Source organism: Callospermophilus lateralis, chromosome 18 (genome assembly GCF_048772815.1).
Source record: "Callospermophilus lateralis isolate mCalLat2 chromosome 18, mCalLat2.hap1, whole genome shotgun sequence".
Classification (NCBI taxonomy): domain Eukaryota; kingdom Metazoa; phylum Chordata; class Mammalia; order Rodentia; family Sciuridae; genus Callospermophilus; species Callospermophilus lateralis.
In genome coordinates, this window is record NC_135322.1 from 63,241,866 (window position 1) to 63,265,751 (window position 23,886).

Sequence of the window (23,886 nt, forward strand, 5' to 3'; positions counted from 1 at the left end):
CCCTGGCTGGACACTGAGTCCCCAGGCACAGAGCCCCTGCTCCCCCTGGCTGGACACTGAGTCCCCAGGCACAGAGTCCCTGCTCCCCCTGGCTGGACACTGACTCCCAGGGACAGAGCCCCTGCTCCCCCTGGCTGGACACTGACTCCCCAGGGACAGAGCCCCTGCTCCCCCTGGCTGGACACTGACTCCCAGGGACAGAGTCCCTGCTCCCCCTGGCTGGACACTGACTCCCAGGGACAGAGCCCCTGCTACCCTGGCTAGAGCAAGAGAAGGCTGCCGCCCACTGTGCAGCCCCCACACGGAGGGGCAGCGGTCCAGGGAGGACAGGCCAGGTCTGGTGCCCTGAATGGCCCCCCAGTCCCATGGCTTCAGACTCTGGGTCCCTGGGAGCTCTGACCCCTCATTAATGAAGCTGTCCCCTCCTGTCACTGCGGGAGCCAGAGGTGTCTGTGTGGAGACCAATCAGTGGGCACTGAGCCCTCTGAGCAGGGACAGCTGACCCTGGGGGGGAGCAGGGTGCCGCCTCGGCCCTCGCGGTCCGTGGCCGCCTCCTGGGGGCAGAGGGAGCCTGGGGGGCCTGACCCTGACGCTGCCCGCGGGCACCGGGGGGCCTCTGCTCTGCTGAGGAGCTGAAGGAAAGGCCGACGCGCCCAGGGATGGGCCTCGCCTCTAGCTTAGCTCTCTGCCAGGAAGTGGCCTGTCCCGGCGTCCTGTCCTCCTGCCCGCTGCCCACCCGCGAGCCCACCTGTCCTCGTCCACACATCTTGCACGACTGTGACATGTTCCTTTGTTCCTTTGTTTACCTGTTTCCGCTGCCACTCCAGAGGGGATGCTGGACAGCAGGAGAAGAGGTGTGTGTGTCCGCCTTACAGACCGGGGGCCGCGGAGGCCGCTGCAGGGCGGGAGGGCCCCTGGGGAGGCGAGCCAGGGCGAGGAGCGGCGGGCCTGAGGTGTCTGTGTGGAGACCAGCCAGTGGGCCCTGAGCCCTGTGCAGGGACAGCTGACGCTGGAGGGGAGGAGGGCGCCGCCTCGGCCGGCCCCTGCAGTCCGTGGCTGCCTCCTGGGGACAGAGGGACCATGGGGGGCCCTGACCCTGACTGTGGAGACGGTGGGGCCTGCAGGGCACAGCGTGGCTCAGGGAGGAAAGAACCGTGACCGCAGAGAGCCCGCCCGGCTTGGAGGGGTCTCGCTGTCCACCTGTGCTGTCCACCTGGCCCGCCCAGGCCAACGGTGAGACCACAGCTGGGCCTCCCTCAGGGGCGAGGGTGCCGGGGCCATGGCCCTGGGACACTCGGCAGCTATTTTTCCAGCCCCGGGTGACGGGGAAGCTGTGTGGGTGGGGGGTCCCTTGGAAAAAAGCCAGGTGGGGCTGTCCCCAAGAGCTCCCGTGGCCGGAGCCTGAGTGGCTCGAGTCGGGAGCCCTGTGAGGTCTTCTCCATGGCAGAGACCAGCTGCTGATTCAGTGTCCGTTTTGCGGGCTCGTGAGTTTGCTGGTGGCTGAGAAGTCCTGCTGCCGCGCAGCCTCGGTGTGTCCTTGAGACGGGCGCTTAGGCACCACAGAGGCCTCCGTGGCTGCCTCCGTGGCTGCCTCCTGGGGACAGAGGGAGCATGGGGGGCCTGACCCTGATGCTGCCCGCGGGTAACGGGGGTGGTGCCCCTGTCCTGTGGTCCCTCGGGGTGACGGCCTCCCACTTGACAGGCTTCCTGGCGTCACAGCCCAGGAAGGCTGGGCCCAGCCTGGCCTCCCTGAGAGCCGGTGCCGCTGCCCAGCCCTGCTGAGGCACAGCCGGCCTCCTAGGCCTCCGGGGCCTGGGGCCTCCCCACAGATTCGACGTGCACAGCCCTGGTGGGTTCCGCCCCTCTGACCCACCCTGCGCCCCCCAGGCCCCAGGCTGCCCAGGCCAGCAACATGACCTCTCCTTCAGTGACCTCCACTGTCATTCCTGTTACGCTGACCCCCTTTTCAGAGGGGCTTTCTGAGGGCAAGAGTGAGTCCATCCAGAGCCCACAGGCCGGAGTGCAGGGCGCAGGGCTGGCCTCCCGTGGGGACTGGGACCAGCTCTCAGGAAGCAGCTGAGCCCCCAACTGCTAGTCACCTTCCACCCCACCTGCGGGGCCAGGTCCACTCCGGGTTCTAGTCTCACAGCAGGAGGGAGAACCACCTCCTCGTGGGTCCAGAGCAGGAGCATCTGGGCTGCTGTGCTGAACACTCAGGGGAGCCATTCCCCTGTGGCCGGGATGTGCAGTGCCCTCCCTGCACGACTGTACCTGATGGCCAGTGGTGGGGCAGGATTTGTGTGGCTGCCAGCCCTCAGGGGGACTATTAGGGGGAACTCAGTCGGGAGGAGTATAAGGTGGGACTCAGTGCGCCCTGGGGGTCTCTGGGCCCTGCCCTCAGAGGCTGGAGAAGTGCTGCAGCCCTGAAGCCTCGGGCCCAGGGGTGGAGAGGAGCGGAGCTGTGTCCTTCTGTCCGTCCATCCCTGGCCCTTGTTGTCCTGACCGTTCTCCGGGCAGTTTCTGCTCCTTCCTTTGCTCTTCCTCTCAGTGTCCAGTCCCCTTTTAGGGGGAAACGGGCTAAAATGAACTTGCCCGTCTGCAGCGGCTCCTCTACCTGCTTCTCCGACCGCCTGGTGCCCGGGTGCGGGGTCTGACCAGGGGACCGGGCAGGGAGGGGTGGCCCCAGTCCCATTAGGCAGAGGCTGGAAGGGAGGAGCGGTGACATGACCTGACCTGCGCTGCAGGGTGCAGCTGGGCCTTAACCAGGACCCTCTGGGCCTGCCCTCAGGGACGGGGCAGGCGATGCCCACACTCCGCCCTGCGCTGTGAGCAGGACAAATTCCCTCCCTGGTGTGGGGTCCTTCCTGGTGGCCTGCAGCTGCCGGGAGGCCAGAGCTGCCTCTCCTCTTGGGTCTCCACCTGGAGGCAGCCTTGCCACCTGGGAGGACTCCGGGAGGCCGCGTTCCTCCTGCGTCTCCGAGGCCACAGAGCCTCTTGGTTGTAGGCGGAGTGACATCAGGGGGCTGGGTGGGCCCTCGGCACCTTGTCACAGGGTGGGCTTCTCCTAGAAGCCCCTCCTCAAGGACAGGCCTCCAGCCAGGAAGGCAGAGCCTGGGCCACCAGCCCCGCCGGGCGGACAGGGGGTGGCAGATGGCTGTGTGAAGCCCTCCTGTCCCCGCAGGGAGAGGTGGTGCCACATGACGCAGGAAGAGCGGGACGACAGCCTGCGGTTCCACGAGAACATCACCTTCGGGCAGCTGGGGTAAGAGCAGCGGGCAGCTCTGCCCGGCAGCCAGGGCCTCCGCACTCAGGGTGGAGGACTGAGCCCCGCTGGCCTCCCTCCCGCTCTCAAGTCCCCTCCGGGCACCGCACAGGCAGCTCCCAGTGCTGGTGGCTCCCGCGGTAACCCGTGCTCTGCCTCTGGCTGGCCACCCAGGCGGGGCCCACGCGGGACCTCCGGCCCAGGGGGCGTCTCAGGTCCCTCCTGCAGCAGGAGCGGCAGGTGACGGCTGTGTTCCCTTTTAGCACCTTCACTCACAACATGCTGGCCTTCGGGCTGAGCAAGACGCTGTGCCGCGAGTTTCTGAAGAAGCAGGCAGTGATCGGCCACCTGGACGAGGGTGAGCCCGGCCCGGCCGCCGCCCGGCACCTGGGGGCAGGGAACCCGGGCAGGTTCGGGTGGCCCCTCTTCTCTCCCAGGCCCCCAGACAGGAAGTCCCCGTGTCTGGAGACGGAGCGGCAGGGTGGGCAGGGGCCTCCTGCTCCCCCGCACAGCGAGGGTCGGGGGTGAGCCTGCGCTTGGCGCTCTGAGCCTGATCAAACCCAGCCACGGTGCCACCTCATGGCCCCCTGTGGTTCTTGAATCCCGCCCCTCAGAGCCGTGCAGGGTTGTCACAGCCCTGTTCCAGCAGGGGCAGGGGCACTCTGTCTCTTGGGGTCCCCAGGACACAGGCTGGCCATCGCAGGCCTCTGAGGCTGTCCCCCATAAGAGGGCCACCCCATTCCTAGGCCCACTTGAAACTCGTGCCCGCCGCGTGCTGGTGCCGAGCTGTCCGCCAAGCACCCTGTGGCACGGCCCTACTGGAGGGTGGCAGAGGGCCCACAGTGGCCTGGAGGGTGCCCGGGCCCGGCCTGGGGGGAGCTTTGGGGCACCTGTCCAGGCCACCCCCTCTCTTCATGGTGACACCGTCTTCTCTTCCAGAGCAATACAAGCTGCTCAGTGACCACATCGAGCAGATGGCCACTGAATAGGAGACGGAGGGCCTGTGCTACTGTCCAGGGCAGCCACTGGCTGTCCCCACCTCTGACCCTGCATGACACCAGCGGCACCCGGGGCTGCGCCGCGCAGCCCTGGAACTAGCGGTTAGAAGAACCCGGCTGCCGTCCTCCTCTCCCTGCTGCCTGCGTCTGCCCCATCCATGTGCCAGAGTGTCCCTTGGTCACATGGCTACAACGAGGGACCTCTGCACCCTCAGGGCTAGGCTGTGAGTGGAGAGGGCGAAGGAGCCGCCTCAGCACCCTGCTGAGGGCCAGAGGGGCAGGCTGGGCTCGGAGGTGGACGAGTGTGTGGGCACCTGCAGGGCTGCGAGTGAAGGGTGGGCAGCGTGGCTGTGGGCCAGTCCTGGAGGCCACCAGGGCAGGGTGGCCGGCCTCCCTGTGCAGTGGACTCTGCTCGCTCCCCTCTATGACGGGAACAGGAGTCACAGGAACCAAGGGGACAGACACGCCCTATTTGAGAGAAGGAGAAAGAGACACTCGGGTAGGGGACACTCCTGCCATCCCAGGTCACCCAGGGGTCTCAGCCTCCCAAACGCAGGGCCACTGAGCTTCCTTCTAGAACTGAGGACGTCCCCAGTGCCCGGGAGCCACGCCGTGGTCTGTCCCGTGAGAGGAGTGAGAGGAGCGTGGGCAAGAGGAGCCTCACAGCAGCTGGGCAGTGGTGTCCTTCCCAGAGGGACAACCCCGCGCTTGGGTCATTGAAGGCAGGGACATTGAAGACTCGTGTCATTGAAGCAGCTCCAGCGAGGCTGTGGGCGGTGGGCAGCGTGGACTCTCAGGTCCGAGCTCCGAGCGCAGGCCTCCACCCCCCAGCCTCCTCCGGGAGCCGCGGGGACCTCTGCAGCCCAGCCCGGGCCTCCGCGTGGCTCTCGCTCCTGCTCTCCCTCCTGCCCTTCGATGCCCTTCAGTCACAGCCAGGACCTGGGCTTCCTCTGCATGTGCCAGGTCACTTGTGGGGACGGAGTGCGATCCCCAGCGCCCGGCGTGCTGGCCCAGGCCTGCTGTTCCCCGTGTGGACAGCAGCTGGGTCCCCTCTGCCTCTGGCCGCTGCTGTTCTGGCCGCTGACCTTGACGCCAGCCGCGGGCTCCTCCTGGGGCCCCTCTTCCCTCATCCCCCTCAGTGCACAGACTGAGCCGTGGGCTCCCCCACAAGCACCACCGACCCAGCCTGATGGTCACCCTGATGGTCACCCCTCAGTGCCCAGGAGCCTCCCTGCAGGAGCACCTTCTGCAGCGTCCCGAGCAGACCCTGAGGCTTGAGCTGACGTGGCACATGTCCTGCTGTCGGGTGACGATGGCATGGGGCCCCACGTGCTCTCTGGCGAAGGCTGCCTGCAGGAGGTGGGGGGCCTGGATGCATGCAGACCCGTCTACCCAGCGATGCCACCAGACAGGGCGGGCTGCGGCCACACTGCCTGCCAGGGGCTGGACGGTGCAGGCTGGTCCCAGCCACCGCGCTCTCCACAGACTATGGAAGACGGAGTCGAGTTGGTGAGGGTGCAAAGGGACACTGCCCGCAGCTACCGGGGAAGCTTCTCTCCTTGGTGCCCTGGCTCCAGTTCCAGCCTCCTGTGCTGTGCCCTCCCGATGGCCCTCGGTCGCCTGCCCTCGCCAAGCTGCCCTGAGGGGCCGGCCCCGCCAGGCCCACAGGGTGACGTGGAGGTCTCTCCCGTGTTGTCACCAGTGTTACTGAACTGCGTGGGCTTCACGGCGTCCACGACACCCACCTGTGTGCGGAGAATGCCTGCCCCTCTGACCTTGCGGGCTTCAGAAGCACCCTGAGACCGGCCCCCGTGGGCCCTGGAGCGGCCGCTCGAGGAGGGACATGGACCTGCGGCCTCCCTTGATCCTGTTCTCGCAGACCCGGCTCAGAGCGTGGGCGAGTCTGACTCCGAGGAGCGTCACCTGCTGGGCGTGGCCCACACAGCTGGAACAGAGCTGGCCTCTGGGGACGTGGCGGCCCTCCAGATGCCATGTGAAAGCAGCACAGTCCCTGGAGGGTCTCCCCACTGTCCCCTGCCGGCAGCCGGCTTTGGTGAGCAGTTCACTTTCAGGTATCCCTGGCCAGTGTCTCCAGGAGGCCGGTCAGTGTGACCGGAAGGCCTCAGCCGGCCCCCTGAGGCGTCCTCTCCCCCTGAGCCTCCTCCCCAGGGCCTGGCCACATGTAATGACTTGGGCATGACTCTGACACCCTGCTGGGCACCAGGCACTGCAGATGGGCACAGGGGGCGCCTCCTGCTTCCCACGAGGAGCTTCCAGCCCCAGCAGGCCGTGCGCGGGCAGCTGGGAGCTTCCAGAGCTGTCATCAGATTTCCTGCCGCCTGCCTGACCTCCAGGCCACGTGACTCCTGCTGAGGCAAAACAGTGGGCGACGGGCCAGCACGTCCCTGCCCGTGAGGGCCGTGCCCGTGTCCAGGAGGGCCGTGCTCAGTCCAGCTTGCAGTCGGCTGTCTGTCGGGACGGGGGCCTTCGGCTGAGAGCTCAAGACCACGAGAGGACCAGAAGAAGGGCCAGTCTCCATCTGTACATGCTCACGTCTGTCCACAGAACGCGGGGCCCAGGACCAGGCCATAGCGTAGACCCAAGGCCCATTCAGAGCCAGAGCCACGTCTGTCCAGTGTCCTCCCTGCCCTGAGTGGAGGCGGGGCTGGTGCTACAGCCGCCCGCAGGGCAGAGGGGCTCGTGGGGCAGAGGGGCCCGCGGGGCAGAGGGTCTCGCGGGGCCGAGGGCTGCAGCTGTGAGGCCTGCTCCGTGGCTGCCCTGTGGACACCTGCCGCCCAGGAGCACCGGCCGTCCTGGGTTCCTGGTGAGGGGGTCTGGGCTCCCCACCGTGAGGGAGAGTGAAAGACTCCAGCCTCGAGGGCCCTGGAGCTGCCCGCCGACCCTCTGGGTCACGCTGACCGTGGCTCTTGAGTCCTCAGAGGTCCAGGCAGGCCCACTGGTCTCACCAGCTCTGCACCTGTCACCTGGAAGGCTCACGTAGGGCACCAGGGAGTCCAGGGCTTTGCCAGGCAGTGGGCATGGGGCAGGGCATTTCAAAGCTGGAGAGCCCCTTGTTGTGGGAGAGGGGAGGGACCCTCGGGTGGCAGTGGCCCAGCCTCGGGAGGTCTCTGCAGGCCCCTCCGGCTCCTGGCTCCCCTCGCTCCTCCGCACCCCACCCAGCTGCCTCCTGCACGTCCTCCAAGCCACTCACCACGGGCAGGTCCTCGGGGTCCGTTTCCTTGAAGAGCTTTGGGTTAGGGGAACCGCACTGGCCGGACGTGCCTGGCGGACTGGTGGCAGTGTTCGAGTGTCCACACCAGCCGGCCGGCCTGTCTGTCCCCCCCCTCACCCACTCCCGGGCCTGAACAGGAGGGCATTGGCGGTCAGGGAGCAGAGGGAGGAGCGCTGTGGGTGGTCCGCACGGCAGGCACACCCCACCAGGACCGTGCGCACGGGCTCTGGAGAGGCTTCCTTCTGAGCTCTGTCCCACTTACACCTCTTGGCCTGTGTGTCTGGTGTCCCTGGGGAGGATGGGTCGCAGGACCTTCGTGAGGCTAGCCTGCCCACCGCCAGTGACCAGGCCCGTCCTGGTGCCGTCCTCAGTTCAGCTTACTCAGTGTCCCTTGGCATCATCTAGACAAGTGGCGCCTGTGCCCTCCTCACTCCTAGACGATGGGCCCCAGAGGAAGAGACAGAGGGTCTCAGCACCAGGAAAGCTAGGCTGGCCTGGGTGGGGCTCTGACAGTGTGGGCACCCTGCCCTCCCCTCCAGGGGACAGTGACGCTCTGGGCACCCTAGGGGCAGAGTCCAGCCTACTTGCTGGGGACTGTCCCTTCCAGCGTCAGTGGACAACCTGAGAAGGTTTGGTCAAACATTCCACCAGCAGGAAGCCACTCTGATAGCACGTGTCCCCTTATGACAGCGAGGGTCGGGATCCGGCTGACCACAGCCTGACTGCGCCCGGTGCTGCTGCTGGAACCCTCGTGGTGGTCATCCTCATCCCCTTCTGAGTCTGTCCTGGGCCCATCCTGGCCTCTAACCATCTCCTTTGTGGCGACCCCATGATGCCAGTGTTTTCTGTGTTAAGTGGCCTCGTGTCCCACAGGTGACGTCCTAAGTGTATATTTTAAGGTTGAGAAAATTTCAAGGTTGAAGATCTCAAAGCAGCTGAAATCGCAGCTGTTCCCTGGGGAGGAGGAAACTTCTGTCTGTGTCACACCTCGGACCGTCGGAGGTGAAACGGGAATAAATTATCTTTTTAAAAACGGTGTGAGCACGTCTGTGAGCCTGCCCACGAGGACTTTTGGCTGCATTTGCAGTCTTCGCAGTCACGTCAGAGGCCTGGGGCGTAGCTCAGAGGAGGAACACTGGCCTAGGGTGACCTGGACCCTGGCCTCTATCCCTAGCACCAGAGAGAGAGGGAGGGGGGCAGTTGAGGGTCAGGTGGGTGGCTCCGCAAGAGAAACCGACTTCTCCCCAAGGCTGTGCCCTGGGGTGAGAGCCAATGGCCAGGAAGAGGAGCAGCCCTGCCCATGGACGGTGTGGCCACTTGGGGTCAGTATTAGAGAATGAAGGTCTGCTCCTGGGCTGGAACCCAGCTGGGCCACGGTATGACCTCCCAAGGAGGGGATCCTAATCCCGCCGTCCTCAAATCCCGTCCAACTGTCTCACCTTTGGGGCGGCAGGCTCCATGACCTGGGACCCACCTAACCCGAGCCCACCCTCCCAGCTGGGCTGCCTGGCTTCCATGGGCAGCCCCTGGTAGCGGCTTCAGTGCTCTGGCCTGGCAGGGGCCCGAGAGCCTGGGCCAGGGAGCACAGCAGGCTGCAGGGACCCCCAGGCCAGCAGCTGGGGTGGGAACCGCTCCCCTTGGTGGCTCTGGAGGGCAGAACCCCCAAGTGGACTGGGCACACTCCCTGCCACTTGGGGGTGCTGCCCCTCTCAGCCAGTGTGCAGAGAGGCCTGGCCAGTGGGGCTGCAGGCCTGGGGTGCCCTGGACCTTTCTCTGTGCCAGGGGGATCCCACCGTCGCAGGGGCAGCACTGGCCAGAGGCCAGCTGCAGGGAAAGGCGGCTCCTCTTAGGGCCAGGGCATGGGCAGGGCTGACCACCTCCCCAGCAGACCCTGCGCCTCAGCCAGACCTTCGGGGAGCCTCTTGTCTCCACTGCACACAGGGAGGGAGAACGTCACCCCGGGCCCCGTCCTGTGCGAACCCGAGGAGCTCGGCCCAGGGCAGAGCTGAGCTGCTCACCGCCCACCCGCCTCCGAGCGGAAGTGGGCCCCGAGGGGCTCCGCGGCCAGTGTCCTGCTAAGGAAGGAAAGGGACCCACTTCCCCGTCTTGTTTTATGGGAACACATTTATTATTCAAAATTCACAAAACTAAACACTCAAAGAGAACACGCTCGAGCTCCAAAGCTGCTTCTCTGCTAGGCTGCGGCCTTTCAGCCCTGGCCCATGGACGCTGCCAGCCCCCTGCGCGGTGTCCCCGGGACCCCCCACCCGCCGGGCCCTGCTCTTCAGGCAGCGCTGGCCCGGGCCACAAGCAGCTGACCCCCGGGGAGCACCTCTTCCCTGCCAAAGTGGGGACAAGCACTCTGCTCAGTCCCCTGATTTCATGGGAGGGGACGACAGGGCTTTGCTCCTCCTGTAGGTAGAAACCTGCACAAGTAGCCTTGGGGACAGGGGGGGACGGAGAAGGGTCTGTCCTCAGCGACCAGGAGAGAAAACCAACAGTGTGCAGGCAGGACCGGCGCCAAGGACAGAGACTCACCGCGAGGGGCCTCGTCCCCCTTCCCCTCCTGCCCCAGAAAGAATCTCGGAATTTTATTGCTTCTTTCCAAGTGACCACCCAAGGAGACAGTGACAAGGCGGCCCTGGGCGACCATCCAAGCTGCTCCTAGGAACAATGGGCCTCTCTGCTCGCTGGGGCAGAGGGGAAGAGGGAGGCCCCGCTCAGCCAGCTCACATTGGTGAGCACCCGCTGCGTGCCAGGCGCTGCTCAGCCCCGGGGCCACACAGGGCCAGCGCGGCCATCTCCCTCCAGAAACCACGAGTGCCGTCGGGACACGGCTGAGGTTCAAGAAGGTCCGTGGGGAAGTTGTGTGTGCTCACGGGTTCGCACAGACGGCGTAGAGCAAGGGGGAAATACAGTGTGACCACTCCCCGTGCAAAGTAAATGCCAAGGACGGCCCACTGTCCACACCTCCTGCCCCGCGGACAGCTGGCGGGCCTCAGTTACCCTGGGAGGGAGCGTCCTGCCGGGCGAGTTGGGCGGCTCCTGCAGGGGTCTAGCAGCGGGACCTCTGGTCGTAAAAGTCACTGTGGTGGGGACGCTGGCCCCACAGTGATCCCAGAGGAAGACGTGAGTCTCCCACTTTGCCGGTGAGCAAACCGTGGCACCCACGTGGGGGCCGGAACTCAGTGCTGCCCAGCTCAGAGGGCGACGTTTGCCCACGAGGCCGGCTGAGGCACCATGGGGCGGGCAGCCCCCCGCCACGGCCTTTGGGGGACAGAGCAGCTGGGAGCACAGATGACCCTGATTCCACACCGTGGCCCCTCACGGTGCCGGGAGGCTCCTGATGCAGCCTGGGACACGGCTGGGGACGCTTCCCTCCGGCTCCACGTCCCTGTGGGACATTCAACCCGTTTGAAACTTCTGCTGCCCACAGCGTCACGAGGGACGCTCGGCCCCTCCCGGATTTCAGGTGCAGGGAGGGCTCCGAGGGTGGGGTTGGGACAGGCGAGGTGTCCAGGCTCAGGCTCCGGGCACACCTGTCCACATGCCGACTCGGTGGTGCGTGGCTTTCAGAGACACCACCTCGGGCGTGTCGAGAGCCCCAGCCTCACCCGTCACGCCCCTGGGGAGGAGCAGGCCCCTGGCTGGCCTGGGGAGGGTCAAGGACCAGCAGGCAGCCTCCTGCAGACCGCCACCTCTTCCTGTCACCCCTGAGGCCTGTGGACTTCCACGACGTGTCGTGGTCCCCAGGTCACCCCTACACATCACATCGTGGGTCACAGCTGAACTTGTGCATTGGAGTCTGACCTGGGCAGGGCACGGCGAGCCCGGGACCCGCGTGACGGGAGGCTGTGCACACGGCCCGTGAAGAGGAAGGCTGCCGTCAGGCACGGGCACCGCCAGGAAGGGTGGCCGCGGCCCTGCCGAAGCTCCTGCTCAGGTCCGGCTGCCTGGACCCCAGAACAGCAGGGTGCAGTCCTGGTGCTTCAGGCCCCTCCCCGAGGCCTGGCACCTGCTGGTCAGCCCCAGGACACGGGTCTGCTGTGCTTCCAATATCCGTGCGGGTGGAAGCCCACCTGTCCCCAGATCTGAAGGCAACGTCACGTGGGCCTCCCTGAAGACCTACTCTGCCCAGGCACAGGCCACAGCCGAGCTCACAGCAGCCTCCGTGGGGGTGGGGAGCCGCAGGTGCAGGGCCCACCTGCCCCAGGGCCCGGTCAGCCCTGTCCTCCCACCTGTCCTGGGAATTCTGCCCTAATGACGGGGCCCCTGCTCCTGTCCCCCGAGGTCCTCCTCCTCAGAGTCCTCACTCGGCTCATCTCCCTTCCTCTGGCTGCGCACGGTGCTCGGAGCGCCCTGGACAACAGTGATGTCCGTCATCACCCTGGTGGTCACAGAAGCAGCCCAGCAGATACAAGCCAGTCCCCAGCTCAGAATGCCTCCAGGGGGCGCTCGGGATACACACTGCCACAGGGAGCCCCCAGCCGCAAGGGCCTGCGAGTGCACGTCCCCTTCAAGGCAAAGTCCAGGGCGGATTCGGGACCCAGCGCTGCTCTGTGCCCTGGCCTCCGGGTGGCCCCCATCCTGCTCCCTTCACTTTGTCGCGGGCTTCACTCCCACCCACACCCAAGTCTCACCTGGCTGCCTGGAGGCCACGGGACACCTGGAGAGGGGCTGGCATCCAAGAGGGGCCGGGCCAGGTGATGCTCTGACCCTCCGTGCATCCTGGCCCTAAAATCCTGAGGAAGGACCCGGAGGGTGAACACAACTGGCCAGCTCAGGGTGCGAGTGGGAAGGAAAGACGGGGCCCGGGAAGGCCCGGGCGAGCTCACACCAGCGGGGCCCACGGTCCTAACTGGGCCTTCCTGCCCGTGAGCCTGGTGACCTTAGCAGGCTCTGGGCGGGTGTTTTCATCCCATCTTGTAGAGGGGAAAACTGAGCCCAGGGAGGCCGGGAACAGGTCCACCGTCAGGAGGAAGGACGCTGGAAGGCACCTGAGCCTGGAAGAGCCCGTGGCGACTCCAGGAGGCACCGGAGCCTGGGAACTGGGAGGGATCCCCCGCCCTCGAAGGCCAGCCACGCTCAGGGCCACGTCCGACAGAGCGGCAGAAGCTGCCTCCCGTGCTGCCCGCATCTCAGGGCACTGCTTGGAGCAGCCGCCATGGGTGAGGGAGCCCACGCCATGTGGGAGCCGAGGTGGGGGTCAGCTGTAGCCCAGCGAGGGTCTGGGGGCAGGCCAGGGCCCCTCATGTCCCAGGGCCCCTCACCAGGAGGACACGTCTCGCTGGGTGCTCTGCACGGAGCAAGGGCGCCGCGATTTCTTGGGCACTGGGCCTGCCGATCGCCTGGCCCTCACCTGCCGGCTGGCGGGAGTGGCCTGTGCCTGACCAGCATGTGTGCACACAGGCCAGGGAGCCCCGTCAGCCCGGGCCACAGGCATGGCGGCAGCCAGTGACTGCTTCACAGCCTGCGTGGGGACGCTGTTACAGGAACGCTTCTCTCCTCAGGCCCCACCAGGGTGACGGGCACTTGGTACTTCACGGCCAGACGGAGCGTGGGCCAGGAGGCGTGCTGCTGGCTGTCTGAGGTGTTGCGCTGCCCGTCGCGATGACCACATGACATTCCAACGGCACCCAGAGGGGGCGTTTCACCCACCCGGCCCACCTCCGCCGAACCCGGGGACACCCACAGAAACAGACTGAGTAGCTGGACAGGTGTCCTAGGAAGGCCAGTGGGCTTTTAGGTCATCAGGACAAAGGCAGGACAGCTGCAGAACGCTCCCAGCCGACTGCCCCGTGAAGGCGGAACCCAGGTCACACTCCAGCCCAGCCACCCAGGGACAGCGGGGCTTGCCCACCTGCAGGTCTCTCTCGGGGCTGTACTTCTCCAGCGTCTGGAAGGCTCTGGAGTACACCTCCACCGCCTTGGCATGGAAGGCCATCTCAATGGTCACGAAGTCCGAGAGAACCCTCTGTGGAGAGAAGCCTGTGACCCAGCGCCCACGGGGCCGGGCGGGGGTCCTTTGGGGAATTTTAAGGTCAGTTTTCATTTATTTGTGTTTGAACTAGATGATGCTGCTGCACGGCTCAAAGTCAGACTGCAGGAAGTCCTCGCTGAGGACACCTGCCCCCTTCCTGCCCTTCCCCTCCCCTCCTCCTCCTTGAGATAGAAACTTCCAGAAGGTCCCTGGATGGATGAGCTCTCCTTTGCCCTGCTCCCTTTGGCCCGGGGTTTCTCGTGGGGGCGACTCGGATTGATTTGACCCCCAGCCCTGGGCACTTGGCTGGTTTCCAGGTCTGCTGTCAGGGACGCGGCAGAGACCCTCCACAGACACCCTTTCCTTCCCGGCTGGTCTAGCTGGGGGTGAACCCAGGGGTGGCACTGCGGGGCCCAAGGTCAAACGCACTGGGTGACCATCACAGCTGCCCAGTTGCCCTGCGCCAGAGGGCACTGGACGTGGGGGAGGGCTGGTGGTCAGGAGGACCTTCCAGGCCCAGTCCTCAGCCCCCGCCTGGCTCACGGCGGCCTTCCCCCTCAGCGGGCAGTTATCTGCAGGCTCCGGCTGCAAGTGGGCCTCCCTGGAGAGGAGGGGGGCTGCAGGGAGACGCTGCCCAGCCTGGAAGCCATGACGACTGACCGTCCAGTTACACTTCCCTGGATCAGCTGGCCCTGCTGGTCAAGCAAGCCCTGATGGTCTCTGCTGCCCCAGGCCCAGGCTCCTGCCTGCCCCTGGCCCCAGCAGGACACAGCTGAATGCCGGGGTGGGAGGGGGCTGCTGTTTGAAAGTTCAGGGAGGGGGAGTGCCGCAGTCTGGGGAGGAGGGAGGGGTCCAGCTGGGCTGGGAACACCTGCCTTCCCAGGCCCCGCTCCCAGGAGCAGCCTGGCCAACAGCAGCTGTCAGCTGGAGGCTGGGTGGAAGGCCTCCTTCCCCTCTCGAGGCAGGTGGCCCTGGGGAGCTGGCCCGCCCTCCCCGGCTGTCTGCCTCCCTGTGCAGGGGTGTACAGTATTCCCAGCCTACAGACCCCTGGGAGCCCGGTGGACAGCGGTCGGCAGAGTGGGCCTCATCCCAGCAGGGTCACCAGACCCACTTGGAGTCCCCGGCCGGGCCCTGTACCCTGTGGCTAAAGAGCCCTCTGGGGATCTCTGAGTGCACCCAGGAAGAAGGTCGTAGCCACGGGACCATTTTGTCGGAAAAGTGACCTGAACCCAAAGTTATGGTAAAATCAAAAAACTCAAGTTCTCATTTTGGTCTTCTACAGTCGGGGGCTTGGTAGGGACGGTCTGGATAAGGGTCTCTTGCAAACCTGGGCCTGTCCTTCGTGCTCCTGCTGACCCCTGGCCATGGTGCCCACAGAGCCCTGTACCATCAGGTGCTTCACAGCAGTGGCCGCGTTCCCTGGGCCTGCCGAGCCGGAGCGCCGACAGCCAGTTCCACTCACCCGCCCGGTCCTGGCTCGCTCATTACCACATTCACTCCGGCTGGCCAGGACCCAGCAGGGGACATGCCCCGTAGGGAGCGGCCATTTAACAGGGAGTCCACACCTGGTCACATGACCTGTCTCCTCCCCCAGGGTGCAGCTCCGGGGGCGGGGTCTGGCTGGCTGGGCACGGTGCCGGCCACAGGTGTACCCAGCGAGCACGTGAAATATGGCACCATCAGCCCGGGGGAGCTGCCCCGGGGGGCCTGCCGGGCCTGGGTCCTGGGACCCTCCCCCAGGAGGCAGGTTGGGGCCTCTGAGGGGGGAGGGGGTCACTGTATTTGGTGGGGGTGGAATCTTCTGAGGGCCACGCCTGTCCAGGCCCCATGGTGACAGTGCTGGCCCCCACACGGAGTCCCTGCAGGATGGTGACCCAGGCTGGCCCTCCCTGGCCCTCCCTGGCCCTCCAGGAGGATTCCGAGCTCGCTCCTTAGGACAGGGGAGCCCAGCGTGGTCAGCAGGAGAGACAAACCGGACCTGCCCTTAAGAGAGCTGGGGTGGCTATGGCTGGGAAGAGGGACAAGAGGGACAGAGGAGCCAGGGAGCCCGCGTCAGCTCATCCTGAAAGACCGGGCCCCGGAGGCCTCTGCAAGGCGGCTCTGGGCCCGGCTTCCGCTGGGCCGGGCTCTGGCGGGGAAGGCACCCGTGGCCACCACTGCCCTCAGCAGGCTCCGTCCACCAAGCTCTCGGGAGAAGTCAGGCCACCTGGGGGTCAGGGTGCGAGAGGCAGAGGGCGGAGACAGGCTCCAGGGCAGGAAATGGCCTCCTGTCGGCCAGCTTTGCAGGCCTCCCGAGAGCCACGTGGTGCGGGCCCACATACTCTTGATGCTCACTCACGCGTGCAAACACCCACACACCTGGAGGTCCCTCAGCTTCTGCCTCTGGAAGGCGTCCACCGTCTCCTCCAGCTGATGGGTGGTGCGACCAGTGTCCACCGAGGCCCTCTGCACGTTGGTCTCCGCCTGATCACAGGGTCCAAGAGGCAGAAAGTGTCACAGGTTGGTTCTGGCCCTTAGATGCCCCTCTGGCTGTCCCCAGGCCCTGCAGCCCTCTCTCGGGACAGCTGTCCTGCCTCACAGGATCGCCTGACAATGTGGTGATTGAAGGAGTGGCCGAGTAAGACCACGGCTACAGGGGCAGGCACTGGAGGTGGACAGACTTGCTTGTAGCTGTGTGACCTCAGGCAAGTAACTGAACCTCCCTGAGCCTCCATTTTCTCACTTATAAACAGGAGGCCATAGAAGACCTGCTCTGCAGGTCTGGTGTGGGAATTGCACAGTGGGCACCCTGAGCTACCAGACAGGTCCTCCACAGTGGGCGACAATTAATTCCTGTGAGCAGAACACTGTGGGTGATCAGCTCCTTAACTGCTCGGACGGACATGCACAGACACTAGGCTATGCCACACCCGGGCACGGAGGACCTGGCTTCCAGAGCCAGCACTGCTGGGACTTAGCCCTGAGGGTGGCCCAGGAGAGCCGGGTGAAGTGCGGGGGTGACGGCTGGAGCCACGTGGGCTACTCAGGCCTCCCCCCCAAGGTCTCATCCCCGGCCTGGCCCACAGGAGGGTGGCCCCCACGGTGCCCACAACCCGACCCTGGGCCCCGTGGACACGTCTCCTTGCACAGTGAAGAGAAGGTCAGATCGAGGTCACAACCGCAGCTCCTCCCGAGATGGTGACTCAGGGTGGCCCCAGGACGAGGGGCAGGTGGGGAGGAGGGCCAGAGGGAGCTGTGACCGCGGGAGAAAGGACCCGGACATGGGGGGAGGGAGGGCGGGCACCAGCCAAGGGACCCGGGGCTTCTGGGCACTGTACAGTCCAGGACTGGGGTCCCCCTGGCCCTGCACCCACCTCCGCAGCCAGGGCACGGTAAGGAGGGCATTTGTGCCAGTTCAGCTGGGACATCTGAGGCCACTTGTCACCGCAGCAGGGACCTACCTCATGCAGAGACCCTTCAGTCCCACCCACCAAATGCCTCCCCAGAAAAACGCCCTGGGGGTCAATGGCGGGTGGGGGGATCTGACTTGCATCCATCATAGGGGCGTCTTGCGAGGTCACTCACTTGGTGACAAGGAGGGCACGGGTGGCCAGCCCTCCACCAGCCCTGGCAGACCCCGTCTTCTCCACCAGGCAGGACAGGGCAATGGAGGGCGCCTGGTGCCCCTCCACCTGGCTGGGCCCCTGATGCTGGAAGGGTGGCCCCAGAACAGGCTGCCCCGGCCGGAAGCCCTGACCCCTGCACGGCGGCCGGCCTCTGCTCAGGTGAGGCTCACCTGCGCTTCCCGAGGTCTTCCACTACCTGCCTGCGATTCTGCCCGCCCGACTCCCGAGCGACACTCACCTGGGACTGAGAAGGGGCAGTTAAGGAGCCAAGAGGAGGTCCAGCAGCCCGTGGGGCGGCCACCCCTTGCAGCCCCTGCCCGGCAGGCCCAGGGCGCAGAAGACCCCAGCGGGCGCCTGGGTCCTGCCTGAGCCCCGGGCCGGCTGCCGAGGAAGGATACGATCATCTGCCGGTCGGAGGGGGACTTGCGCCTGAGCTTCTCCAGTTTCTCCAGTTGTTTGATCTCATTTTTTTGGACACGTTTGAATTTCTTGATCTCGGCCTAAAAAAAGTCGAGGGTGTTTCCCGGGGCCCCGAGGGCCAGCCCCACCCGCCGCGGGGGCCCTGGCTCACCCGGGTCTGCTTGATGTGGGCGCCGTAGAGCTTCAGGGGCATGACCACCTTGGTCTCCAGCCTCTCGACCTGGGGAGCAGGTGGCCATCAGAGCCGGACACTGGCCACCCTGGCTGTCCTTTGTGGAGTGCCGTCTGCACCCCAGAGCTGCATGGGGTGACATCCCCACCTTCTGAGCGCAGGGAGCACCGCCAGGGCTGGGGACCGGCCCGGCCACCAAGGGCTCTGCAGTGTGGCTGGTCCCACTGTGCCCTGTCCTCACCAGTGAAACGACTGGCCCCCAGGACTCCGTGGCAGGTCAGTGGACGGGGAGGCCCTCAGGAAGACCAAGCCCGACATGGAAGTCACCGAGGGTACCATCAGGCAGGTGCCAGAGGCCACAGCTGTCCCCCATCTCTGCACCACTGCGCAGGTGGCAAGGAGCCTCGTGTTGGGGACTTGTGCTGAGAGTCAAGGCTTAGAACAGAGAGGACGTCAGTCCAGCTCTTTCCTACTCCAGGGCCCGTGTGATGTCAGATCCCCAAACTGCCTCGGGGGCTCTGGCCGCGGGGGAGGGCAGGAAGCGTGGAGACACAGGTCCGCTGTGCAGCCGCTCAGTACGCAGGGGTCACCCCAGCCAGAGCCCGGAGCCCGGCCCGCTGCTAAGTGTGGGATGGACACTGCTGGGGTCATAAGCCGCAGGGGGTGGGGTCAGGGTGGGCACAGGAGCCCCCGGGGGCCATCCTGATTCAGGAGGCCCCGTGGCCTGGGGGACTACAGCTGAGGCAGCGGGAGGCGGCAGGAATCCCCGGCCTGCCATCTCGGTCCCCCGCTCCGGAGCTCACGGCCCCTCGAAAACCAGGCTTGCCCGATGGCCAGAGGCATCAACTAAATCCCCACCGAGCCTCAGCCCTGCCAGCCCTTCTGGCCGTTGGTGGGGCGAACACAAGTCTGAGAAGACTTCTTTCCCACGCGCCACGAGGGACCGACTCCCCTGCCCCTCCATGCAGCGTCTCAGGGGCCAGCAGCGGCCAGGCCTCTCTCTGTGCCTTTGAGATGTCTGCGGAGCTTTACAGACTGAGTGGACACTCGCCAAGTGTATAGATGACGTCCTCCTCCAGGGCCTGGAGCGTCTCTGCTGCAGAACCGCTGGGGGGGGGGCAGTGCCTACTGTGGCCCGGCTCGGGGCGCGTGGGCTCAGGGCGTGAGGGCTCAGGGTGCGAGGGCTCCGGGCGCGTGGGCTCAGGGCGTGAGGGCTCAGGGCGCGAGGGCTCAGGGCGCGAGGGCTCGGGGAGCGTGGGCTCCGGGAGCTTGGCCCCGGGCTCTGGGCTTGGCCCCCCTGCTCTTTTCCTCTGGATAGGGACAGTGGGTCCAGGCGCTGCCCGGCTGCCAGGTGAAGTCAGACAGGCTGGTGAGAAGCCCGCAGCCAGGGCTCTCCTGGGGACAGTCAGCAGGTGTCCTCAGAACACTCTACAGGGAGCTGCATTTGCCTGGCCTCGTCACCCACAGGACCCTCTGTCCTCACTACGTCCACCGCAGGCCCAGGACGAGTCCTCTGGCTCCGCCAACAGAAACCTTCCCTGCCTAAACCTTCTCACGCTGTCCACGGCTCACAAGAGTCCCCGGGTGGCAGAGTCTACTTCCCGGATACCCGCTGGCCGCCTTGGCCCTCTGTCCCCACGACTTCTGTCCCTTCTCCAGGCCCTGGGCCCCGCGACTGGCTTCCAGGTCCTCCTGGCCCAACCCTGTGCACCTCAACCCTCGTCCTGAAAGCTGTGTGGCCCGGGCAGGGGATGGTGCCGTGTCCAGTCCCGGGGACACCTCAGGAGGCACCAAGCCGTCAGGTCCCAGCCCTCGCTCCTGACCTTGGCCACAGGCCTGGACCCCTCACCTCGGCCTGCCGGTAGTCCTGCACTTGGGCCAGGTCCTCCGCGAAGTCCCTCACGGTGGCCCGCATCTCGGGGCTCTCGGTGTTGGCGAAGTCGACCAGCTGCTTGACGAGCTGGTCTGCCTTGTCCCGCAGCCGGGCCGTCTTGCGAGTGTAGGCGGCCAGCAGTGAGCAGAACTGCCCAAAGTACCTTTCAGCATTGGTCACCGTGCTGTCCATCAGCCTCACCTGGCTGTCCCTGGGGAGGCAGGGCCGGAGGGGCTGTCTGGGGGGCAATGCCCGGCAAGGCCAGGGCGGCACCCCTGTGCACCAGGACCAGCCTAGGGTCATGGTCACCGGAGCCACCGCAGCCTGTCCCTCCTGTGAGGCCAGTGCCATCCAGGCACCAGGCCCAGCGTGGCGCTCGGGGGCAGCAGGCCCAGGGAGGAATGAGACCCGCCTGCCCACCCAGCCGGTCAGCAGGGCCAGGGATGCCAACGGGCTTGCTCTCCACTGGCCCTGCCCTGGGCCCTCGAGGGTCTTTGCCCTGGGACACCCTCTGCTCCCAGGCCTGGCTAGGGGCCTCGTCCCCCACCCGGGTCCCGGGCTTCCTCTCCCTTCTCTGAACCCTACTGGGGGCTTCTGCTTTTTGGTTTTTCATGTTTTTTGGTTTTTTGACTTTTGGGGCCTGTTTAGGTCTCTGGGAGAGCAGAAGGCAGTGCTCCCGCACCCCCTGCCCACCCAGGCCTCCTCCCCGGCCAGGCCTGCTGGCCACAGCGTGGGGCCACAGGGCACATCATGTGGACACGGCCCACAGCAGGCGTGAGGCGTCACCCAGGCACTGCAAGCTCCTTGGGATTCCAAGATGCCCAGAGTGGCATGTCCCTGTCACAGCGTCAGGTGGGACAGTCTCTGCCCTCGTCCCCTGCCCCGCCCCTTGTCTCGCCTCGCTGACGGCCCTCTCCTGGGTTGCCCCTGTGCCCACCAGGCACTGGGGCCCCTCTGCCCTCCCACCTCCTTCCAGCCGCTTCCCTGTCCCCTCTGCCCAGGCTGCCCCTCTGTGTCCCTCTGCCTTTGACCAGGTCACAGGGGCACAACCCTCCAGCCATGCCCAGCAGCCCCAACCCCCAGGAGCAGCCTGCATCCCCCCAGTCCCAGGCTCCCACGTGCCCTGTAACTAAGGTGCCACCGTCACCACTTCAAAATCAAGGGCGCGGAGGCCAAGGGACAAAGCACCCACTAGAGGTCACAAGGGGCTGCAGCTTCTTTCTTCTAGGTGTGACCCGGGGCCTCCAGGTGGGCGCCACCTAGGACAAGCTAGAGGTGCCGCTCCTGGGCCTGACGGGTGTGCGGATCAGATCCTGAGCAAGGCTGGAGGTCCCAAGAGGCCCACAGGGCGGGTCCCAGGAGGCCAGAGGGAAAGGGAGGCCAGTGGGGGGGGTGTGGCAGGGCCAGCAGGGGCCAGCGGGGGCTGGAGGCAGGAAGAAGTCCAGGTGGGGAAGAGTGAGGGACACGGGGGACAGACATTGTGAACCCGGCCGCCCAGGTCTACAGAGCACAGCGCGAAGCAGACAGAGGCGGGGTCTGGAGCCTCCATGGTCAGCAGCCTGCCCTGGGCTGGGTGGGGGGGGAGGGAGGTCCCCCAGAGGCCCCCCAGAGGAGCACCCTCTGTCCCCTCCCTGCCGGGCCAGCGCAGGCCACTCACCTGGAGAAGATGATGTTCATTCTGACCGGCGCCTGCTGTCCTATCTCTGGGAATGAGGATGGGCCCCAGGGGTCCCCCAGGCCCAAGAGGAGCCAGGCAGGCCTGGGCGCAGCTGTGGGGCCTGGGCTCCAGGGACGCTGCTACCTGGTTGCCAGGTGACGTGGCCACCCAGCAGGCCCTGGGAGCAGTCGCACCGGTCGCCTGGCAACCCCTCCCTAGGGGCCAGCTTCCCAGCTGGCGTGGGCTGGGGCTGCCCAGTGCCCGGAAGATGGGGCTCGTGGCTGAGCTGTTGAGTTCCCCGGGAGGCTGCAGGACCCCTGTTTGTGGGGCCAAGGGGCCAGGACTCTTCCTACCTCTGGCCTCCCCCGGGTCATACTCAGGGGGGTGGGGTCTGAGGACACCTGTCACTCGGGAGGGGGTGTGAGAAAGAGCACAGGGGAGGTTTGGGGGACCTCAGGGCCAGATGGACGTGGGGAAACAGGGAGGTGCCAGCTGGGTGCCACGGTTCCGGGGTTCCCTTGTTCTAAGTGGGGACAGAGGACGATCCTCGGGGACCACCCACCGGGTCCAGGCATCGCAACACAAAGTAGTTTGCTTAAAAGAAAGCGAAACATCAGCAATGGCGGGAGCTGGTGGAGTGGGGTGCAGGAGGGGAGGCCGGGCCGCCCCCCCGCAGCTCCGTCCTTGGTGGGTCGGTTCCCCTGATGGAGGGGGGTTAAGCTCACACAAAAGGAAGGGCTTTAGGGTCAGCGGCACAGAGGTCAAGACCCAGAGCCCCGCTGCGGGCTCCCTGGTCAGGTGGCAGGGTCCCTGGGCACCCCTGGCTGTGCCGCCTCGCTGGCCCCATGGTCCCTCTCCCCTTCTCAGCTCCCTTTACTTTTGGGGACTGTGCTGGACAGAACAGTGTCCCCCCAAAAGGCATGTCCACCCCAGGCCTCTGAACATGACCTTATTTGGAAACAGGGTCTCTGCAGATGGGAGGGGCCCTGGTGAGTCATCTGGAGCAGGGGCCCATGTGCAGGGACATGTCCTTATAAGCAGAGGAAGCACCGCAGTCCAGGGGAGGCCATGTGACCGCTGCAGCAGAGCCTGGAGCCAGGAGCCGGCAGGCGGCACCACCAGGGATCCGGAGCCGCGGAGGAGGGGAGGCGCCTCCCGGGAGGCTGCCGAGGAGCACACTGCCCTCACCTCCCGTCAGACTCTGGTGCCTGGACAGGGGCGAAGGCCTCCCTGTGGCCTGAAGTGCCCCTTTGGGGTGAGTTTGTGACGCAGACACAGGACAAAGAATGCAAACCACCCACAGCCCCGGGGCTGCAGGGGCCTCCTGCCCCTTCTACACTCGGACCCCTCACAGGGACGCCTGCCCTAGGTGTGTGGACTGCCCAAGTGCACGTCCAGCTCCCAGGATCCAGGGCTCTGTCTGGGCCTCTGAGCACCAAGGACCTGTGGGGTGCCCCTGCACCAGCCTGGCGGGAGTCCTCCATGTCACATGAGCCGCGACCTAGAGTCAGTCTCTTTCTATGTCCTGGGGGCTCTCCCTGGACGCCGACGCAGCTTCTCAGGCCAAGGACAGACTGCAGGGCCCTTCCACGTGGGGCAGGGTCTGCACTGCAGCGGAGACCACGAGGCAGCTGAGGACCACGGGGTGGCAGAGACCCCCGTCCTGGGCCTTCCTACCATACAGGGCCGTGGGACACCCAGTGGGGAGAGGCAGGTCACTCAGGTCTCAGACCCTTTAGGAGCATCATGAAAGCCGCTTCCGGTGCCCAGCCTAGAGGGAGACACCTGGTGGTCAGAGCGGGGAAGGCTGGGCTGGAGCGTGGTGGGCCCATGAGCTCCCGGCCAGGGCCATAGGGGGCCCTCTGCGCTCCCTCCTCTCCCCCTCTCTGGCTATAGATGTCCCCTGCTGAGCCACGGGAGAGTGTCCAGCAGGCCTGGGATGGGCCAGGCCGCTCCTGCAAGCCGCACTCTTGCAGGGGAGCAAGTGCAGAGCCCACAGTCACGTCTGCCCAGGGACACCCGGCATCCCCGCTGGCTTCTTCCCAGGTCCAGGGCCACGCAGCGTCTGCCCTTCCACCCCATCCAGGCTCCTTGAGCCGGGCACCGCCCCGGACTCTCAGGACACCGTCTCCAGGTGGCCACTGTTCCCTTTGAAACAAGCTCAATTGGGCAGGAGTCACAGTGGGCTCCTGCCCAGGGCCGACCACACGCTGCACCCTGTGTCGCTCTCATGTTCTGAACCATGAGCGCGAGTTGCAGACCAGGCCCGACCCAGGGGCTCCCACTGCCCTGACACCACCCAGGAGACGCCGTGGTCAGAACGTGGCACCATTACTCTCCGCCCCTCCTGCCCCGACCCCCCCCCCCCGCCCCCTGCCCCTGCCCAGCTCCGCCCCCTGTCCCTCTGCCCAGCTCCGCCCCCTGTCCCCCTGCCCCTCCCTCTGCCCTTGACTTCTGCCCCGCCCCCTGTCGCCCTGCCCCTGCTGCGCCCCCTCACCCCCCCCTGCCCGGCCCCCTGCCCCTTCCTTACCCCTCCCCTTGCCCCGCCCTGCCCCAGTTGCCCCGCCCCTTTCCCTGCCCCGCCCCTGCCCGCCCCCTCCCCAGTGTGCAGGACAGAGGCCGCCCCGACTCAGGCAGGGGACCCCACTCAGGGCTGCTGCCCACAATTGGCAGTGGCTTCGTGACGG

At 66.2% G+C, this 23,886-nt stretch overlaps 2 protein-coding genes across 3 annotated transcripts in view; one reads left to right on the forward strand and one right to left on the reverse strand.

Moving 5' to 3' along the window:
• The window catches only part of Kiaa0513 (KIAA0513 ortholog), a 51,284-nt gene extending 42,785 nt beyond the window's left edge, over window positions 1-8,499 (forward strand). Inside the window, exons 10-13 of one of the 2 annotated variants that reach the window (XM_077105827.1) lie at window positions 828-854; window positions 3,182-3,262; window positions 3,526-3,620; window positions 4,202-8,499. In XM_077105827.1, the coding sequence (XP_076961942.1) occupies window positions 828-854; window positions 3,182-3,262; window positions 3,526-3,620; window positions 4,202-4,251 (253 nt within the window). In that variant the 3' untranslated portion in view covers window positions 4,252-8,499. The remainder of the gene's footprint in view (window positions 1-827; window positions 855-3,181; window positions 3,263-3,525; window positions 3,621-4,201) is intronic. The other variant, XM_077105828.1, reaches the window with a different exon arrangement.
• A 3,250-nt stretch (window positions 8,500-11,749) lies between these two features.
• Cibar2 (CBY1 interacting BAR domain containing 2) lies at window positions 11,750-21,219 on the reverse strand. Its single transcript, XM_076837586.2, has 9 exons — window positions 21,200-21,219; window positions 19,519-19,753; window positions 17,649-17,717; window positions 17,476-17,577; window positions 17,316-17,321; window positions 15,831-15,935; window positions 13,353-13,466; window positions 12,133-12,234; window positions 11,750-11,851 (listed from the first exon to the last, which is right to left on the reverse strand). The coding sequence occupies exons 1-9, from the start codon at window positions 21,217-21,219 to the stop codon at window positions 11,750-11,752; spliced, it is 855 nt and encodes a 284-aa protein (XP_076693701.2).
• Window positions 21,220-23,886: the final 2,667 nt, after the last annotated feature.

Bases quoted from the DNA above. Each gene is read 5' to 3' on its own strand.
- Cibar2 (XM_076837586.2), bottom strand. From the start codon at position 21,219: ATGAACATCATCTTCTCCAG. The intron at 19,754-21,199 runs GTGAGTGGCCTG...CTGCCTCCCCAG, and splicing joins ATGAACATCATCTTCTCCAG to GGACAGCCAGGTGAGGCTGA. The intron at 11,852-12,132 runs GTGAGACTTGGG...ACTGTTGTCCAG, and splicing joins CGTGGCCTCCAGGCAGCCAG to GGCGCTCCGAGCACCGTGCG.